This window comes from Doryrhamphus excisus, chromosome 1 (genome assembly GCF_030265055.1).
Source record: "Doryrhamphus excisus isolate RoL2022-K1 chromosome 1, RoL_Dexc_1.0, whole genome shotgun sequence".
Lineage (NCBI taxonomy): Eukaryota > Metazoa > Chordata > Actinopteri > Syngnathiformes > Syngnathidae > Doryrhamphus > Doryrhamphus excisus.
In genome coordinates, this window is record NC_080466.1 from 11,074,441 (window position 1) to 11,090,572 (window position 16,132).

Sequence of the window (16,132 nt, forward strand, 5' to 3'; positions counted from 1 at the left end):
TTTATGATTGGTGGAAAAAAACAGAAGATTGATGAAAACAATCCGACAAGGCAACTTTTTACTGCAGTGTGAAAAACTACATAACTCCTCTGCAGCCTACACATATACATCAAATGGGTTCTTACAGTATCTCACAAATACGAGGACACCACTCACATTTCAGCAAGCATTTTATTATATCTTTTCAAGGGACAATACTATAGAAAGCAGCTCTCCCCAGTGTCAGCAGCACTCATGCAACCACAGATCATGACACTACCACCATGCTTGACTGTAGGCAACACACAAAGAATGGGGTCATGCTTTGCATCATAATGTCACAGTACATGTTGGAATTAATGTTTCCCTCAATGAACCACAGCTCCCCGGTGTTGATTGCACTTATGCAGCCCCAGATCGTAATGCTTCCAGTGCCATGCTTGATTGGAGACAATACACAAAGGAGAGGGGGCCATGCTTCACATCACAATGTTATAGTACATGTTGGAATTGTTTCCCTCAATGAACCCCAGCTCCCTACTGCCGTCAGCACTCATGCAGTTGACTGTAGACACGGTCATCTTTTTGTCAGCTATTTGTACAATAATGGCTGTCTGTTGAGTCATTTTTTAGTAGACAGTAAATGTATGCTGCTATACATGCTGCACAATGACTGCTCAAAAGCATATCTAAGTTGAATTTACATAGTACTGTCCCTTATCAAGATATACTGTGCTGAATGAGGGGTGTAGTCATTGTACTATACCGGTACTTTGTATCAGTTATGATAGAAAAGCACACAGCACAGTTACGATCAGGCAGATTCCTTTATTTTATTTTGGTTTCTCTGACATGTCATGTTATTTTGTCATAAAATGGAAGGTAAACAACTTAAGGTATCATAAAGGAAAAGAAGAACAGGAAAAATAATAAAGCAGACTGGGCTGGTTTTGGTCGGTTGTCTTTGCTTCCACTGCTGTCGTCAGCATTGATAGCATTGACGTGTGTGCATTCTTCTTCTCCTTCATCTTCTCGTCACAGGCTTCTTGTCTCAGAGACACCTTCCAACATGTTCTTTTTCCTTCCGAAAGCCTCGGGGGCCATCTCTGAGGTGAACAAGGCTGCCAGATTTGCTGCCGGCAGCCACTTTTGCTTTTGAACAAACAAGCTGATAGAAAATCAAACACCACCCTGAGTCTATGCACTTACAACGTAAGAAAGTAAAGGGAATCTCGTTTTGTTGTGACTTCGTCTTGGAGGAAGTGCAAAGTCCTCATGAGGGAATCCTACAGCTGACCAGCGCTGTTGTGGTGTGATAGATTGCAGTAAAAGGTGGAAATCAGGACAAAAGCTTTGTGCAGCTCTTGTACAGACCATGATGAACTCCTCTTGGACTTCAGAGCTGCTTATCTCTTTCCATCACTTCTTTACCCTTCAGAGGTGGGAATGAAACAAGACGTTGTGTCCTTGCCATTCCCACTCAGGGGTTCGCTGGAGAGTGCGTCTCAAGGTCGGGTACTCCAGGTTGCCTTGCGCTGTTTGACTTTTGGCCATTAACCCCGGCTCATGGATGCAAAGGTTATCTAACCTTAAGAAAGAGGCGGAGACGGAGTGGGTGTGTGAACAAAGAGGGATGGGTAGGAAAGGGCAGAAGAACAGGATTTAATTAACCAAATGACTCGGTTTTGGGACATATTTGGAAAAAGTGACACCACAGAAGTTGCACAACAACCCCCCAATACTCATGGAGCAAATGAATTGATATGCTGGCGAGAGTTGAATGCCGCTGACCTTCTGCAGCTCCTCTCTCAGCCAAGAGGGAAGAGGCTGTCCGAGGCGATGCAACAGCTTTGACAACTCCACGTTGTGTTCCCTGTAGTACCTGGACAGATATGCACGAGCCTGCGAAGGGTAGACAGTAGAAGAAGACTATTGTCAAAAAAAGGGGGAAATTAATGGAGGTGTGTTTGGCAGACAGGAGTGCTCTGATTCCTTATTTTTATGCGGTTGATTGTTGCTTAGCAGATTTGTGTCTTAATTGGGGTGCACCAATCAATCGGCCACAGATCGGTATACAAGAAAAAACCTTGGTGACCTCTAATATAGCCAGTAGTACATTTAAACAATTACAGATTAGTCTTGGTATCGTTATATGCCGATTTCACTCATGGATTATCGAGATTGCTATCGACAGCAGAAAACCATGATTGGAACATCCTAAGTCTTAATGGTTCCAAAGACCAGGGAGAGTAAGACAGAAACACACAAGAAATACTCCAAAACAGCAGTACATCAATCCCTCACCACTAAGTGCTTAGAATTTTCACTGTCATGTTTTTTTCAGAAATATATTACTTAATAATAATAAACTCCGGTTTCCTCCCACATTCCAAAAACATGCTAGGTTAATTAGCGACTCCAAATTGTCCATAGGTATGAATGTGAGTGTGAATGGTTGTTTGTCTATATGTGCCCTGTGATTGGCTGGCGACCAGTCCAGAGTGTACCCCGCCTCTCGCCCGAAGACAGCTGGGATAGGCTCCAGCACCCCCGCAACCCTTGTGAGGATAAGCGGTAGAAAATGAATGAATGAATGAATATTACGTAATAAATCATGCTTGAATATGGCCTATCCATCCATCCAATTTTGAAGCTGCTTATTCTTACTAGAGTCGTGGGGGTGTGCTGGAGCCTATCCCAGCTGGCTTGGGACGAAAAGCATGGTACACTGAGTCTTTTTTTACATTCTGCAAAAAAAAGCTTGTACAAGTTGTATTTGTCTGCTGGACAGTGCATGTACAGAAATAGCTTGGGAGCAGTTTCAGTATAGCATTATAAATAAAGACATACCAGTGACTCAACCTGCAATAAAGTAAGGGATGGCCAACCGACCTTCCGATAAAGAACACATTGGTGAGTTAGCCATTTGCAGTTTGTCACAAATCTCAAGGCACCATGCAGTCCAGCAGATGCAACAAATCCTTAAAATACATGCATGGAAAGAATGTCGTAGTCCACCACAGGAAGAAAAGTAGCAGATCTGCGATAAGGACTTGGGCTCTTTCTTTGACCTGGTAAATACCATCAGTTTGGTTTTATCTGCATTTAAAGTAAGACACAGCTGCACTTGTAAGCTAGTTAAAGCACTTTGAAGCTTTTCAAAAGCCTGTTCTAATGTCGGTGCACAGGGGTACATCATTGTGTCATCTGCATTAGCATTTTCTATACCTTTACCAATATTATTTATATAAATTGTAAATAGGAAAGGTCCAAGACCTGAGCCTTGTGGTCCCCCCTTGCGAATATTCTGCTTGTCAATTGTCCTACCCTCAAATTGAGTACACTGTGTTCTATCTGACAGGTCATTACTGAACCATTTAAAAACAATTTTCAGGTTATAAAGTATTCTCCTTTGGCTACTGACTTAAGCAGTAACTTATTATGTCATTTGTAGTTTTTGGACATGTCAGTTCATTGTTGTAGATGTTGTGTTATTCTTTCTCTTGGCTATTATTAATTTGCTAATTTGCATACTCTTAAAAGAGCGGCTCTGCACATACTCAGCTCCAATACATTTTTCAGCTAGCTAGCAGATACCCAGCAGGGGATTTTTCCAACATAATAAGGATCCCAAACACAACTCCAAGATGACAAGTCCCCTCCTGAAAGAGTTGAAGGTGGCAAAGTGACCAAGTATGTCTCCAGACTTGAATGTAATTGAGCAGTTGTGCGGCATCCTCTAGCGGGAGAAAGGTGGAGAAAGGTGTCATCATGGAGGAGTTCCAGTAACAACCAGTACAGCTCTGGTGAATTCCATTCCCAAGATGATTAAGGTAGTGCCAGATAACGATAGTGTTTCCACTAAATATTGGAACTTTGAACAATTTCCCTGTATGGTGTGGCAGGTATTCAAGCAATAATAGTAAATGTATGAATACTCCATAGTATATCCAAGTTATTCCTGTAGTTACTGTCCCTTGGGGAAACAGAATGACATGTGAGGGGTGTATCTATATCTTTTTCAGCTTCCAGGAGGTAGTATCTGGCACACAGTTTAATTACAGGTGAGTGCAATCCACCCATTAGCCACGTGTGAGTGCACGTGAGAAGATGGATTGATTCTGTGCGTGCTCTTCTTCATTTGAGAGCAAATGTGTGATTCCGAGCTCCTCTGTGGAATCAGTGGCCAGGACAAAGATTTATGGATTCGATTTTCTCCTTCTAGCGTCCTTGTTCCATCCTAATCTCCCCATCCTCCCTCTCAAGGGTGTTGTGTCATTACCGAGGTCTCCTAATGACAATGTAATTTTGGGGTCTGTTTGCTGCACACTTTCCATCCGATTGCAGAATTTCCAGGGGGAAATGTGGCCTGTGTGGAATTGTCATTGCGCGCCACATTGTGGCTACCCCAAAAGACATTTGATCCAATCTATACCTTTAAATATTGACACAGTAAATGTGTTTACCTCTGGTTCCATTGGAGGATACTTTCGCCCTTTGCTCTTCCCCAAGCACTTTGTCTTTCCTCCCTCAAGGAGCTGACACCAGAAGCCCTTCTGAGGGTCAAACCTGAACAGACAAAAGAGAGCCAGGATGATTTCAAATGAGAGATTAATTATATGTCGTTGTTTACATTAACTGGCCCATTTACCGGGGCAATTTAATGAGCGTGTAGACAAGAGCTGCAACAACTGTAATATATATCATGTACATTTAAATATGTTTCTTATTGTGCAATGGCATAGGACATCATACTAATAATTTGTAGATATAACTTGACAGAATAATTATTACAACATGTAGTAGAAACTCAAATACACAATACAAAGTATATGCAACAATTAATACACTGATCTCTTGCCAAATTTAGAGGCTTCACTCTACCAAGTTTTACAAACGAATACAAACAGATCAATCATACTGTTTTGTGGTTGAATGTGGCCTATTATTGGTCAAAAATATGCATTAGTCATGATCTGTGTGTGGTTGCTCTGCTGCCGCCTGCTACTCTTTCCTTGCAGCGCATCCTGACTAGCAGCAGGCGGGCCACTCCTGCACACACCTGAGTTCAATCAGCCATCCTTTTACTTAAGCCCCGCTCACAGCTGCACTAATTGCCAGATTGTCCCTTAAGCTTCCACAGTTTCCTTGCTTTCTGGCTTTCAGTGTTTTTTGTTCTGTTGTTTTCATTTTTGCCCGCTGACTTTTTGTGACACATCCTAGTTTTTGCCTGTATGCCTTTTGCTGCAGTGTTTTCAATTTTTGTGTCGACCATTGTGCATCGAGCCTTTGTTGCCACCTTTGTTTTGTACTTTTTCCTGTGTGGACACTCTTTGTCAAATAAATATTTTTGTTTATGTCCTGCCTCTGCATCCTGGGTTCCCGCCCAGTTCACCAGTTCCTGACATTTGTTTCATTTTACATACTTATTGTTTAAATCAAGCAAAAATAAACTAATTACAAACGTAAGGTATTTAGAAGGCGCATAATGGGAACTCAACCTGAAGCTGAAAGTATGATGCCAAACAGGGGCAGGCTGTGAAAAGTCCGCCAGAAAAAGGACAAGACAGTTCCACTAATCGTTAATCTCCGTGGTTGTGTGCATTCCTGTCCATGGAGGCATTGGTGCGGCAGGGCCAGGCGGCCCACCTGGGGAAACAGCCACAGCCAGAGTGGGACGATAGCACACGGTCCCCATATATCACACATGCCTTCCATACACAAAAATAAAAATAATGAATAAAAAATAAATAAAGTAATTAATAATAATAATATATTGATAATCGTAGTTATGTATGTATAATAATAAAACTACTATTAATACTTAATATATAATACTAATTTATATACAATAATTATTTTTAATTATATTTAATTTTAGATAATAATAAATATATACATACATACATACATACATACATACACACACACATATATACAAATATACATATATACATACATACCAAAGGGAGAAGGCTCCGCAAAGGCAGCGGGGTACAACCACCCGTGCCCCCACTAAGGGCAAGAGCCAAAGCCTCCTATGCCCACACCCCATGGTCCCACACAGTAGCCAAGCCAGATCACCCAGGGCAAACCCCGGCCCACCCCCAGAGGCGAGGGAGGCAGCGGAGGAACCAGCGCCACCGGGCGCACACCGACCCCCCCGGCAGCAGCAGACGGCCACCACTCGCCGGATGCAGCACCCCGTCTACCCACCACCCGACGGCCCGCACCATCACCCCATCCATGCCCCATCCCCAGATCTGGACAGCCCCCCACAAACCCCACCAGAACCCCCAGGGGGTCAGCCAAGCAAGAAGGGACAGAGATACCCGGCAACCAAACACCAGGGCAACCCGGCGACCAAGACCATGCCCCAAGCCAGAGGAACGAGACCGCCAGGGGCATGTGTTTCCACTCCTACACGTGGTGGCAATTTATTTATTTATGTATACTGCTGCACTTTGCTTTTGCATTGTGTTGTGCCGGGGTAAAAATATTCGTATTAGTGTTGTCGACAGATATTCGGTCATTGTGGATGTGAGTGAAAGACGGTTATCTGTATGCATCATTTGGCGTCCTCGTCGAATGTATTTTTTTTTTCCTCTGACAAGACGGGCGGAAGAAAAGATTAAATAAAAAGGCTTTGTTGTATGAGGAGCTGTCAGGCCGCTGCCATGTCAAAAGAACAAGACAAAAAAAAGATTTTTTTGTGACTGACTTTGCTTCCCCCCCTCACATACACACATTTTGTTGACACTCCTGTCAAGACGCATCTCTTTGCACATTATTTTGTATGCGTGTCAGTCTGCCATCTATGACAGAGGCGCTCTCTGTCCTCATGTACAAACGTTAAGACGCTCCCGTCTGGAGAGGAGAGGGCTCGTAGGCAGGATACATTCTAATGAGACGTTCTTAACTAATAAACTGTTTCCCACTCATTCTAATGAATGACAACAATCTATAAAAAATCAGAGAGAGAAAAAAATGGCTACATATTTGTGCAAACGTGATTTTTTTCATCTCAGTGGCAAATTTGCATTGCTCCCAGGCAATGTGAGCTGGACTGACCTCATATTTATTCACACAGCTTGAGACAAACACATGCGGGTTGTGCAAGCTAGACGAGTTGCTATGGAGACACACTTGTGAAGAAACACTTGCAAGAAACATATGTGTTAATTACTGATTTCTTACTGAAGTTATTAGTCTCATATAATGCCACACCAGTGCTAATATACTGACAAAAAATACAAACACAAGTCTTAACCTTAATGGGTGTTAAGCCAGGCCTTATTGGCTCAAGGCCATGTGTGAACTGTGGGTCCCGTTATGGTTAATTCTCTGCTCATCACCAGTAGATGTCACAATTTACACAAATTTGGAATTAGAATTGGAAAAGATGAGTAAAAAAATCTATTTTAACACATATAAGGTCAAGGTACTTGAAGAGTACTGTTGCTCTACCAAGTGAGGAATTTGTTTTCCTCAAAGCTTTGACAAATAGTCCCACGGACAAACTCTTTTCAAGGAGAGTGGAAAGGGAGGCCTAACACCGTTTTCTTCCATTGTCTGTTCCAGGTGGAGTGATGTGTTAATATATGTTCCTTGTTATGTGAGGGACTTACGTGAGGGCCTGCGAGTAGTTAAAATGAGGAGTGACTCCCAGAAACTTCTGAACTTCATCCATGACAGCAGCAGGGTCTGCTCTCAGCTGGTGACCATCTATGATCATCATCTATATTCACAAATAGGTTAGCATGTTGCAATTGTACAGTCGGTAGTCATTATATAATAAGACACCACACCTGATTGGCGGGGTAGTACGTGAGCCACCTTTCGAGGTGTGTGGCATACAGGCCAGGGGTCAAACAGCGGTTCTGCAGGGAACGCAGCTCGGCCGGAGCACCTGCTCTGGCGCTGATGACATCAAAGAAGGTAAAACGAAGGGCGGCATGGTCCTCGTGAGCTCTTTGATGCTAGAGAGTGAAACAAATATTTGATAGCGCACTTGTATTGGCTGTAGATTGTGCCAATGTGTTGTGTGTGTTTGTATGCACCTGGTACCAGCTGTAGGCTCTATCAGAGGGGTTGATGAGCAAGGTGATGATCTTGGCCTTGGGCAGCAGGGCTGCGGCGCGCCGCGGGGACTCCTCTGAGGGGAAGTAGTTGGCGCTTTTCTCAAACAGGAAGTCCGTGCTCACATTGGAAGGTACGGGGAAGAACTCCATGTACCTACAGTGAGGTATACACACTTTTGTAATACTTATTTGGGACATCATGGTAATATTTGAATACACAATGTTCTGTTGTGCCCAAAACTGTAGGTGTGCGCTGTGTAATTAATTGTATACATTAGGTTCATAATTGTCATTCACAAGTATATTGCACAACACAGTAGCAACAGAACCAATGTTGTAATACTGCTAAAACTACTCAGCCCGTATTAATACCACCAATAAGTTAATTGTAAACAATAGTATACCAAATATAACATGCATTAGTTTCACACCAACAGCTGAATAGTGTAACATTTTAAAGCATATGTAGAGCTAGATACAACTGCTGGATGCTACTTAAAAAGTGTGCACAAACAATACCAAAACCATATAGAGAATGCAATGTGTTGCAATGTGTTGTACGTGTCCTGTCATTTGATGTCTTCGGTCTCCCTCATGTGCTAACATACGATGTTCTTTCATGATATGTTCAAACAGAGTTGTTTGTGTAAAAGTCCTTCACATACTGATCACCTGATTCAAATAGCATTGGGTGTCCTACATGTGAGTCTGACCTTCAACATCTCTATCCCTCACAGGAGGACCAAATCAACCTTCCCCTTACATATGTTCCTATAGGCACTCCGCAACTCTGCTAGCTTACATTTAAAAGCTTGAATGGATCATTTTGAAATGAAATCGTTTCACAAATGCATAATGTGTCAATCAAGTGTGTAAAGACAAAGAAGCCTTTGTTTGTAAAAATCTCTTTTCCTTTGATTGTGGCTGAAAACATTCCAAAGTAGCTGAGTGTTTGTCCTCACCAGTCGATCCCTTTGTGGTAGTTATTTGTATTGAAGAACTGCACCTCCTCGTAAGTCTTGGGACTGGGGAAGTTGCTGGAGATAGATGGATGCATGAGGAGGAAGAGATAAAGTGCTGTGGTCCCTGGAAGAAGGGGCATAATTCATAAGGGGCTCATTAATTCAGCTTGGCTGAGAGTCGTGTGTGCATGTGTGGCCACGCTTCATATGTGTTACATCCTACTCAGTCATACCTGATGATTTGTCTTCCCTCAACCAGTCATTCTAATGGCATCACACAGTGCAGTATGTGTCTCTCATGATCACAGGCGTGCCCATCACATTATTCAAAAATGTCTGACACTACCCGGTTGGACCCTTCATTTTAACCACAGCACGTACTCCCAATTTGTTCAGTCTCTCATTGAGCCTCAACCTTGCTGACATACAAGGGATTCCATTCAATAAAGGTGAATGAATGGAAGCTGCTGGAAGGCCACTGTTGCTATAGTGACCCATTATGTCATAATATCAACACCTGTTTATTAGTGCCTTTACCTCCACACTTCTCCTGCTAAACAATAATAGTAGGATTATTTTTCAATAATGTGCCACTATTATAACCACAATAAGAGATGTTGTTAAATGAGTTCATCTTATTCCTGTCAGGCATGATTTTTACATTCACGAGCCCATATCGTTTTGTCTTATTTAAAGAAAACAAAGCTAGAAAAGGCTGTTTGCACACTACCTTGCACAGAAGCATGTTGGTAGAAGCGCATTGATGAGTTTATTGTCTCCCTTTAAAAGGCTCCAAAGATGATACGAAGATAGATGGTGTTGGAAAATGTTTGTTTTATACTATTGTACAGTGGTGGTACTACTGTCCAGAGCAAATAGGACACCGCTGGACTTGGTGATGGCAATGCTGTCAAATATGACTGGAATGTTACTTATAGGAGAACAGGGTAAGGCCAGGACAACAAATCTAATGGCGGCTTTTGCAAAGAATCGCATATGTTTATAAAGAACGTACCTGTTTTCTGTGGCCCAACCACCAAGAACTTGGGCAACCTGTCACAAGTCTTCTCTTTAGACCAGATATCTTTATGGCGTTTGTCATCACAGGGGTTCTAAAGGAGAACAGACACAGGATGGATGCTTGATGCAGTACTGTTTAATGGCAAAATATGACAGGGCCTTCAAAAACAGGGGTGTTGGCACCTGTCACATACACACTATTGGCAATGGGGCTGTTTTTTTTAGCCAATCAGCCTGCTGATTCAACTTTCAGGGCCAGCTTGTAAGCCCACAGTTCTGATTGGTTGATCAGAGCAAAGACGCATGCCTCTAGTCCTGATAGGTTAATCAGAGCGAAACTGTTCAACAAGATAAGTTACACCCACAAAGACTGCCTGAGGAAGAGCAAATTGTCATCTCTGGTGAGTAGACGTATTATTATAGTTTTTATATTTTTAGCATGTTAATAGATACATATTTGTTTTGATTGTGAACTGCTTCAGATGATGTAGTGCAGATGCTTGGAGTTGCCTGAATCAAGCTGTTCTATTTATGCTTGTCCCATTTGGCTGAGGGCCAACTTTAAAAGCACCTGTGTACTGTTAGAGTTGACTACAATTAGACAATAAACATACTGTAGAATTAAACAACGGAAGCACTGTTACCTGGCAACTGCTGTTGCTTGCACACGTAGAAAACACCCAACCACAACTTTGATTGTCTCAAACTGGAACCAGTTAGCAGCACTTGCTAGTTTGGTGCCTTCCTGCTTGATGAGCGGGGGTCCTGTGCTGTACTTTGTGACATCTTCCGGACACCAAAGTTTTAAATACCGGTCCATAAAAGTGTGTATCGCTGATCTGTTCTCAAGATAAACATCCGGGACCCAATGAGATCTTGGGTTCACAGTTTCTCTTTCAGCCAGTGACTGTTTCTCCAAATTTCAGAAATTTCCAGAAAATCTGTTTTGTCTAATTTCATTTGCTCTGCAGAAGCGATGTTACATATTGTGGCGAAAATGGCGAAAGATTAATAACTATAGACCAACTACTAGGTATGTTGGTATAATGAGAATTTATAATGGGACCAACTACTGGAGGATATTTGTGTGTGTTGAGACAAAGGTGTAAAGTTTAAAGGCAGCTCAAAGCGACCCACCTTATGTGAGCAGGGCGGTTTAAAAGGGGCCGATGTTCTAGTCTGGCATTATCAAACACTTCCATAATGAGACTCGAGAGATTCCACTGTGACTTATTCGTGTTGGGAACCAGATCCAAATTTTCTTGTGTGTATTTACTGTGTCGTGTGAGAGTACAGTGTTTGTGTGGAGTGATGTGGACAGCCAAAGTATGGGTGGGGGGCACTTAATGGTGCTAAAAAAAAAACACTGTCTGCAAAGTAGCCGGTCACACCCCACTCAATAAGGGTTGGTGTCTGTGGTATGCTCCGGTGACCATCACTTGGGCAGAGAGCCGGACCATACATCTCTACTGGCCAGCTTGTGTGAATGATGACAGATAAAAGGAGGAATGGCAGAGGGCTTCCTTCCGACTGGGACTATTGAATTCCGGTTCTAGTTAGGGAGACAAAAATTATTGGTTTGTTGGCTGGTGCAGCGCCATCACCTGTTGTAATGAAGCACTACCTACGGTCACTAACCACAACAATTGACACCAAACGATTGGTGATTGTGGAATGAAAGGTTCACATAGTTTTATTTACATTCAAACACCTGAGAGACAATTGGAGTGATGTACCAATAGGGTACGTTAACAAGGGGATTTTTAGAATTGTGCCAAAATATAAATAATAAAGTGTCAATCAAGGACACCAAAAGGGAAACTCAGACGTTGCCAGAGGGAATAATACTGCAGACCTCGCTGCTAAAGTGGCAACGGGTTATGTAAATAATGTACAGTTGACGACCATAGTGATGCAAATAATTTTGCTGACATGCAAAGTAAAGCGTATAAAAGTAAAGTACAAAGTACAGCGACCCGAGCAAATGCACGGATCACACAATGGCATCACCCGGTGGACGTGTTGTTGTTACTGTGTGAGGAAGGGCATGTTAGGGACACCTAACATACCCATGAGGAGATTGACAGACATGATAGAGAAGCAGCAGGGGCATCACTACTTGTCAAATGTTTATACTGTAAATATGTGGATACATGCAAAGAGTTGTTCATCATTTAACCCCAAAACAACTCTGAAAATGGAAATTGGAGCATTTCCAACACCCTCAGTCCCCCGGAAAAAAGTTGTTATCCACTTCATCGACATGGGCTCACAACCGCGAGTAAAAGCTCTGTTGCCGGTAGACACCTTCTTCAAATGGGTGGAGTCCATACCAACAAAAACAGACAGTAAAAGAGGTCATAGACTAGTTCATTCGTGACCTAATCCCAAGATATGGCCTCCCCACTGACATTGGCATCCACTTTACTTATAGGTGAGGTGGAAAGATTATTTTGGTATTCCCAAAGGAATATTTGAGAGATCAAACAGAACCATCAAAACACAACTGGCTAAAAAATGTGACTCAAATGAAATGACTTGGGTGCAAGCTTTGTTTGCCATCTGGTGAAGCCCAAAAGAGCTGTCCTCACAGGACAAAAATGCCATGCACATTTACCAAGCCGGCGGGCTATGGTGCTCCCGTTGAGGAAAATTTCCTTCTTCCTACTTCTTTCCTACTTCAAGTGCCTTGAATTTTCCCATGCTTCCTGCTTCCCCCTTGCGTGACTTTTTTTTTACTTTTTGGTGTCAGTATTGGATTTTGTCATATGCTCATTGATGTAGATCATTGGACTAGCCGGGACTGCACTGAAGTACGGCCCATATGATAACAATAATGTGTATTAAAAAAAAGGCCTTTTATACACATTAGCTGCAAGATGACAATGGAGATCAGTTGACTATTAAACTTAAAAAAAAGGTTTGGGTTGCATGTTTTTCACTTATTTCTCACTTAGCTCAATGCGCTATGCAAAACATTCACAGTAACTTTTGGGTGATTAGGGTTGGGGGCTGACAAGCACATGCCTGTAAGATTTTAGCATGATTGGTGGAAAAACATCAAAGGCTCACCAAACAGGTTAGCCTTAGCAACTAATTAAGTAATTGACCATTTGTCAATTGTTAAAATTTGATGGGGAGCCCTGGTGGAAAAATATTCTTACATACCTGCCATAGTGGGTTCCTCTGTTCTGGGAACAACTGGAAGTACTTGTGGGCGAGGTGAGGAGGAGGAAGTGTATGTAGCCTCAGGTTTGTCCACGACCGAAGAAAAGAGGCCAAGTGCACGAATGTGTAGAGACCGAGGCGATCATTGCCATAGTTGGACAGGTGGGTCATGAATATACTAATCTGTGGAGGGAGAGAATGATAAAAAGGGAGAGATGCTGCTTTAACAAAACCGTACAAGTCCAAATTGAATTTCCAAACTTCTCATGTTTGTTTGGGATTAAGGTAAGCACCGGAAATCCAATTGTTGTCCCTGTGACTGTATAGTGGAAAGCAAACAGATTATTTGAAACTCGAAGCATCTGTCTACTGGGACATGTGTGTGTTTGTGTGTATCTCTTTTGCAAGTGCTCATTTAGTTATGTAACACTGTGGAGTGAATGTATCTTCAAGGGGAAAACACATGGGAATTGGAATAGTCACTCTTTGTGGCAGATGAAGTCGAGGAGGAGACGCAAGTACCCCTCACGGCCACTGGGTGATGATGAGCAAGACGTCGCATCACATGGGACGGGCCTGTTCATATGGATGATCAAAGAGACAGGACACACACATTCTCACACACACACATACACTTTTCTTTTGTGATTGGAGGACCTGGGGAGTGTCTGGAAGAAATGGTAACATTAGCCATTAAGATATGAATTATTTGTTGGGCTTGTGCATGAGGGATTGTGTGTCAGAATATTTAGGGCTGTGGGTGTGAACACTTGCACACACACACGCACATGTGCACACACGGACACACACACACACACACACACGTATAGAGGACCGGAGGGGCTTTGCTTTAAAGCATGAAGGTTGCCGACGATACGTAGCAACAGCATTGTGGTTTGATGGATCAGCATCAGGCCAACCTGGAAAGCTCTTGAGAATACAGATTGCCTTCCCAATACTGATGTGACTCCATGTGTGCATGTGTGTGTCAGTGGGGCATCAACACACAGATGGTGTATTTGTGTCCCGTACAATTAACATGTGTTTGGCCTCACAGCAGCACCGTCCATCCTGCTTCATTACAATCTATTTGTTGCTGCAGAAAGAGCAAAGGCATAGAACAACACAAGCCAGTAAATCTGCTTCCTCTGAATCACACCATGGATCCCCCACCCCCCAAACCTGATTTCATGATTGTGGAGCTTCAGTTCTACTCTTAAAGGATGTGCAAAATAGAACGCGACAGTCTCCCACTGGAGACATCCATTCACATTTGGGAAGGAGAGGGAATATGGCCGATGGCGTGAAGCAGCAGCTGACAGAAGGGAAGAGGGGACAGAGAAAGAGGGGAGGACTATTATGTGAATATTATGAAAGAGATAGGCAGAGATGTAAATAAGATGCTTTTAAAGACTCTCACCTCGCTCTTTTTGTTGATCAAAAAGTAATTTATCAGCCTTTCCAAACACTCAATACCTTATGATGCTTTGGCATGGAGGGGGGCGGTGTGTGTAATGTGTCTGCGTGTGCAGGTCAAAGAGAGGGAAAAAAAGAAAAAGAAGGAATGGATACAAAAATGGAAACAATTATAGAGTTTGAGCATCGGCTGCCAAATGAAACAAAAGGCAAAAATGAGGCTTGATTGCATTTAGAATGGGAGCGCCGCTGTAGACAAATGAAAAACAAGGGGGCAAGGCAGGAGGGGGCAGAAAGAGAGGAGAACCTCGGCAGCGCTGAATTTAAAAAGCCACTTGACACAGTGAACGACCCGCACCCTCACTGTGGAACAACCCACTGTGGCTTAGAATTCAATTAACTGAACCATGTAAACCTTTTTTTCCTTCCACTGTTGTGACTCATTTCCGGAATATTTGATTCTTTTCAGTCCCATTTGTGCCTTCAATAAAGAATACAGTGCTAATAATTTAACATCGAGATTGAGCTGCAATCATGATGGCACCAAGGGAGAAATCCGAAGAGAAATAAGCTCAACTGCAGCCTCCATCTTTTAATCTGTGTCCCGTGTCTTTCCCTCCTGTGGCTCCCACGCACGCGGCTTCATTTGCGCCCTCCTCTCTCATCTTTGAACGTCTTTGCTTGTGCGCCCTCGTCCGCCCCAAAACGTCGCTTTATGTTTTCCTCCTCTCGTCTCACGCTGACCTAGATGCTCTGATGAAGCGTGTCACTGCACCATGGAGTGATGTTCTTCAAAATCCATCAGCACGTACACACACACATGTACAAACACACAAATTCTTGTAAGATTAGGCCAGTCATGTATTTCAGTTATGACATGTTGTAAACTCCTCTAACATGATTGCATTCTGGGAGTAATGACTTGTTTTACTGGATCTTGCTTAAGGATATATTAGTCTTTCCAGTATGACTGTGGAAGGTCCATAAAGCCTTGCTATGATGTGGAAAAACTTGACAACTGAGTTTGATGGGGCCACCTAAGTTTCTGCATTTTCTTTACTATAAGTAGAAGACGCATCAGTCAAATCAATCTCATCCATCCAACCTTGTCTTCTGCATCTGTCTCTCTCACACCAGCTACCCCCATGTCCTCCATCACTCCACCCATAAACCTCCTCTTTGGCCTTCCTCTACGCCTCCTACCTGGCAGCATCCTTCTACCAATACATTCACTATCTTTCCGCTGGACATGTCCCAACCATCTCAGCCTGGCCTCTCTGACTTTATCTCCAACGCCTCTAACATGTAATGTCCCTCTGATGTACTCGTTCCTGATCCTATCCATCATGGTCACTCCCAATGAGAACCTCAGCATCCTCATCTCTGCTACCTCCAGTTATGCTTCCTGTCTTGGTGACCCTGTACTTAAACCCCAAAATCGGACTCCATGAATTGGAATTATTTGAAATTCCTCACACAATTGAATACATTTTATATTTTACTTAC

The 16,132-nt window shown here is 42.9% G+C and overlaps 1 protein-coding gene across 2 annotated transcripts in view; it reads right to left on the reverse strand.

The window, feature by feature from the left end:
• Nucleotides 1-261: 261 nt before the first annotated feature.
• ndst3 (N-deacetylase/N-sulfotransferase (heparan glucosaminyl) 3) overlaps nucleotides 262-16,132 on the reverse strand; it is a 43,995-nt gene continuing 28,124 nt past the window's right edge. The window contains exons 7-15 of one of the 2 annotated variants that reach the window (XM_058074522.1): nucleotides 13,211-13,393; nucleotides 10,038-10,134; nucleotides 9,023-9,146; nucleotides 8,040-8,214; nucleotides 7,788-7,958; nucleotides 7,608-7,717; nucleotides 4,446-4,548; nucleotides 1,771-1,881; nucleotides 262-1,562 (exon numbers count right to left, since the gene is read on the reverse strand). In XM_058074522.1, the coding sequence (XP_057930505.1) occupies nucleotides 1,533-1,562; nucleotides 1,771-1,881; nucleotides 4,446-4,548; nucleotides 7,608-7,717; nucleotides 7,788-7,958; nucleotides 8,040-8,214; nucleotides 9,023-9,146; nucleotides 10,038-10,134; nucleotides 13,211-13,393 (1,104 nt within the window). In that variant the 3' untranslated portion in view covers nucleotides 262-1,532. Of the gene's footprint in view, nucleotides 1,568-1,770; nucleotides 1,882-4,445; nucleotides 4,549-7,607; nucleotides 7,718-7,787; nucleotides 7,959-8,039; nucleotides 8,215-9,022; nucleotides 9,147-10,037; nucleotides 10,135-13,210; nucleotides 13,394-16,132 lie in introns of both variants that reach the window. The other variant, XM_058074523.1, reaches the window with a different exon arrangement.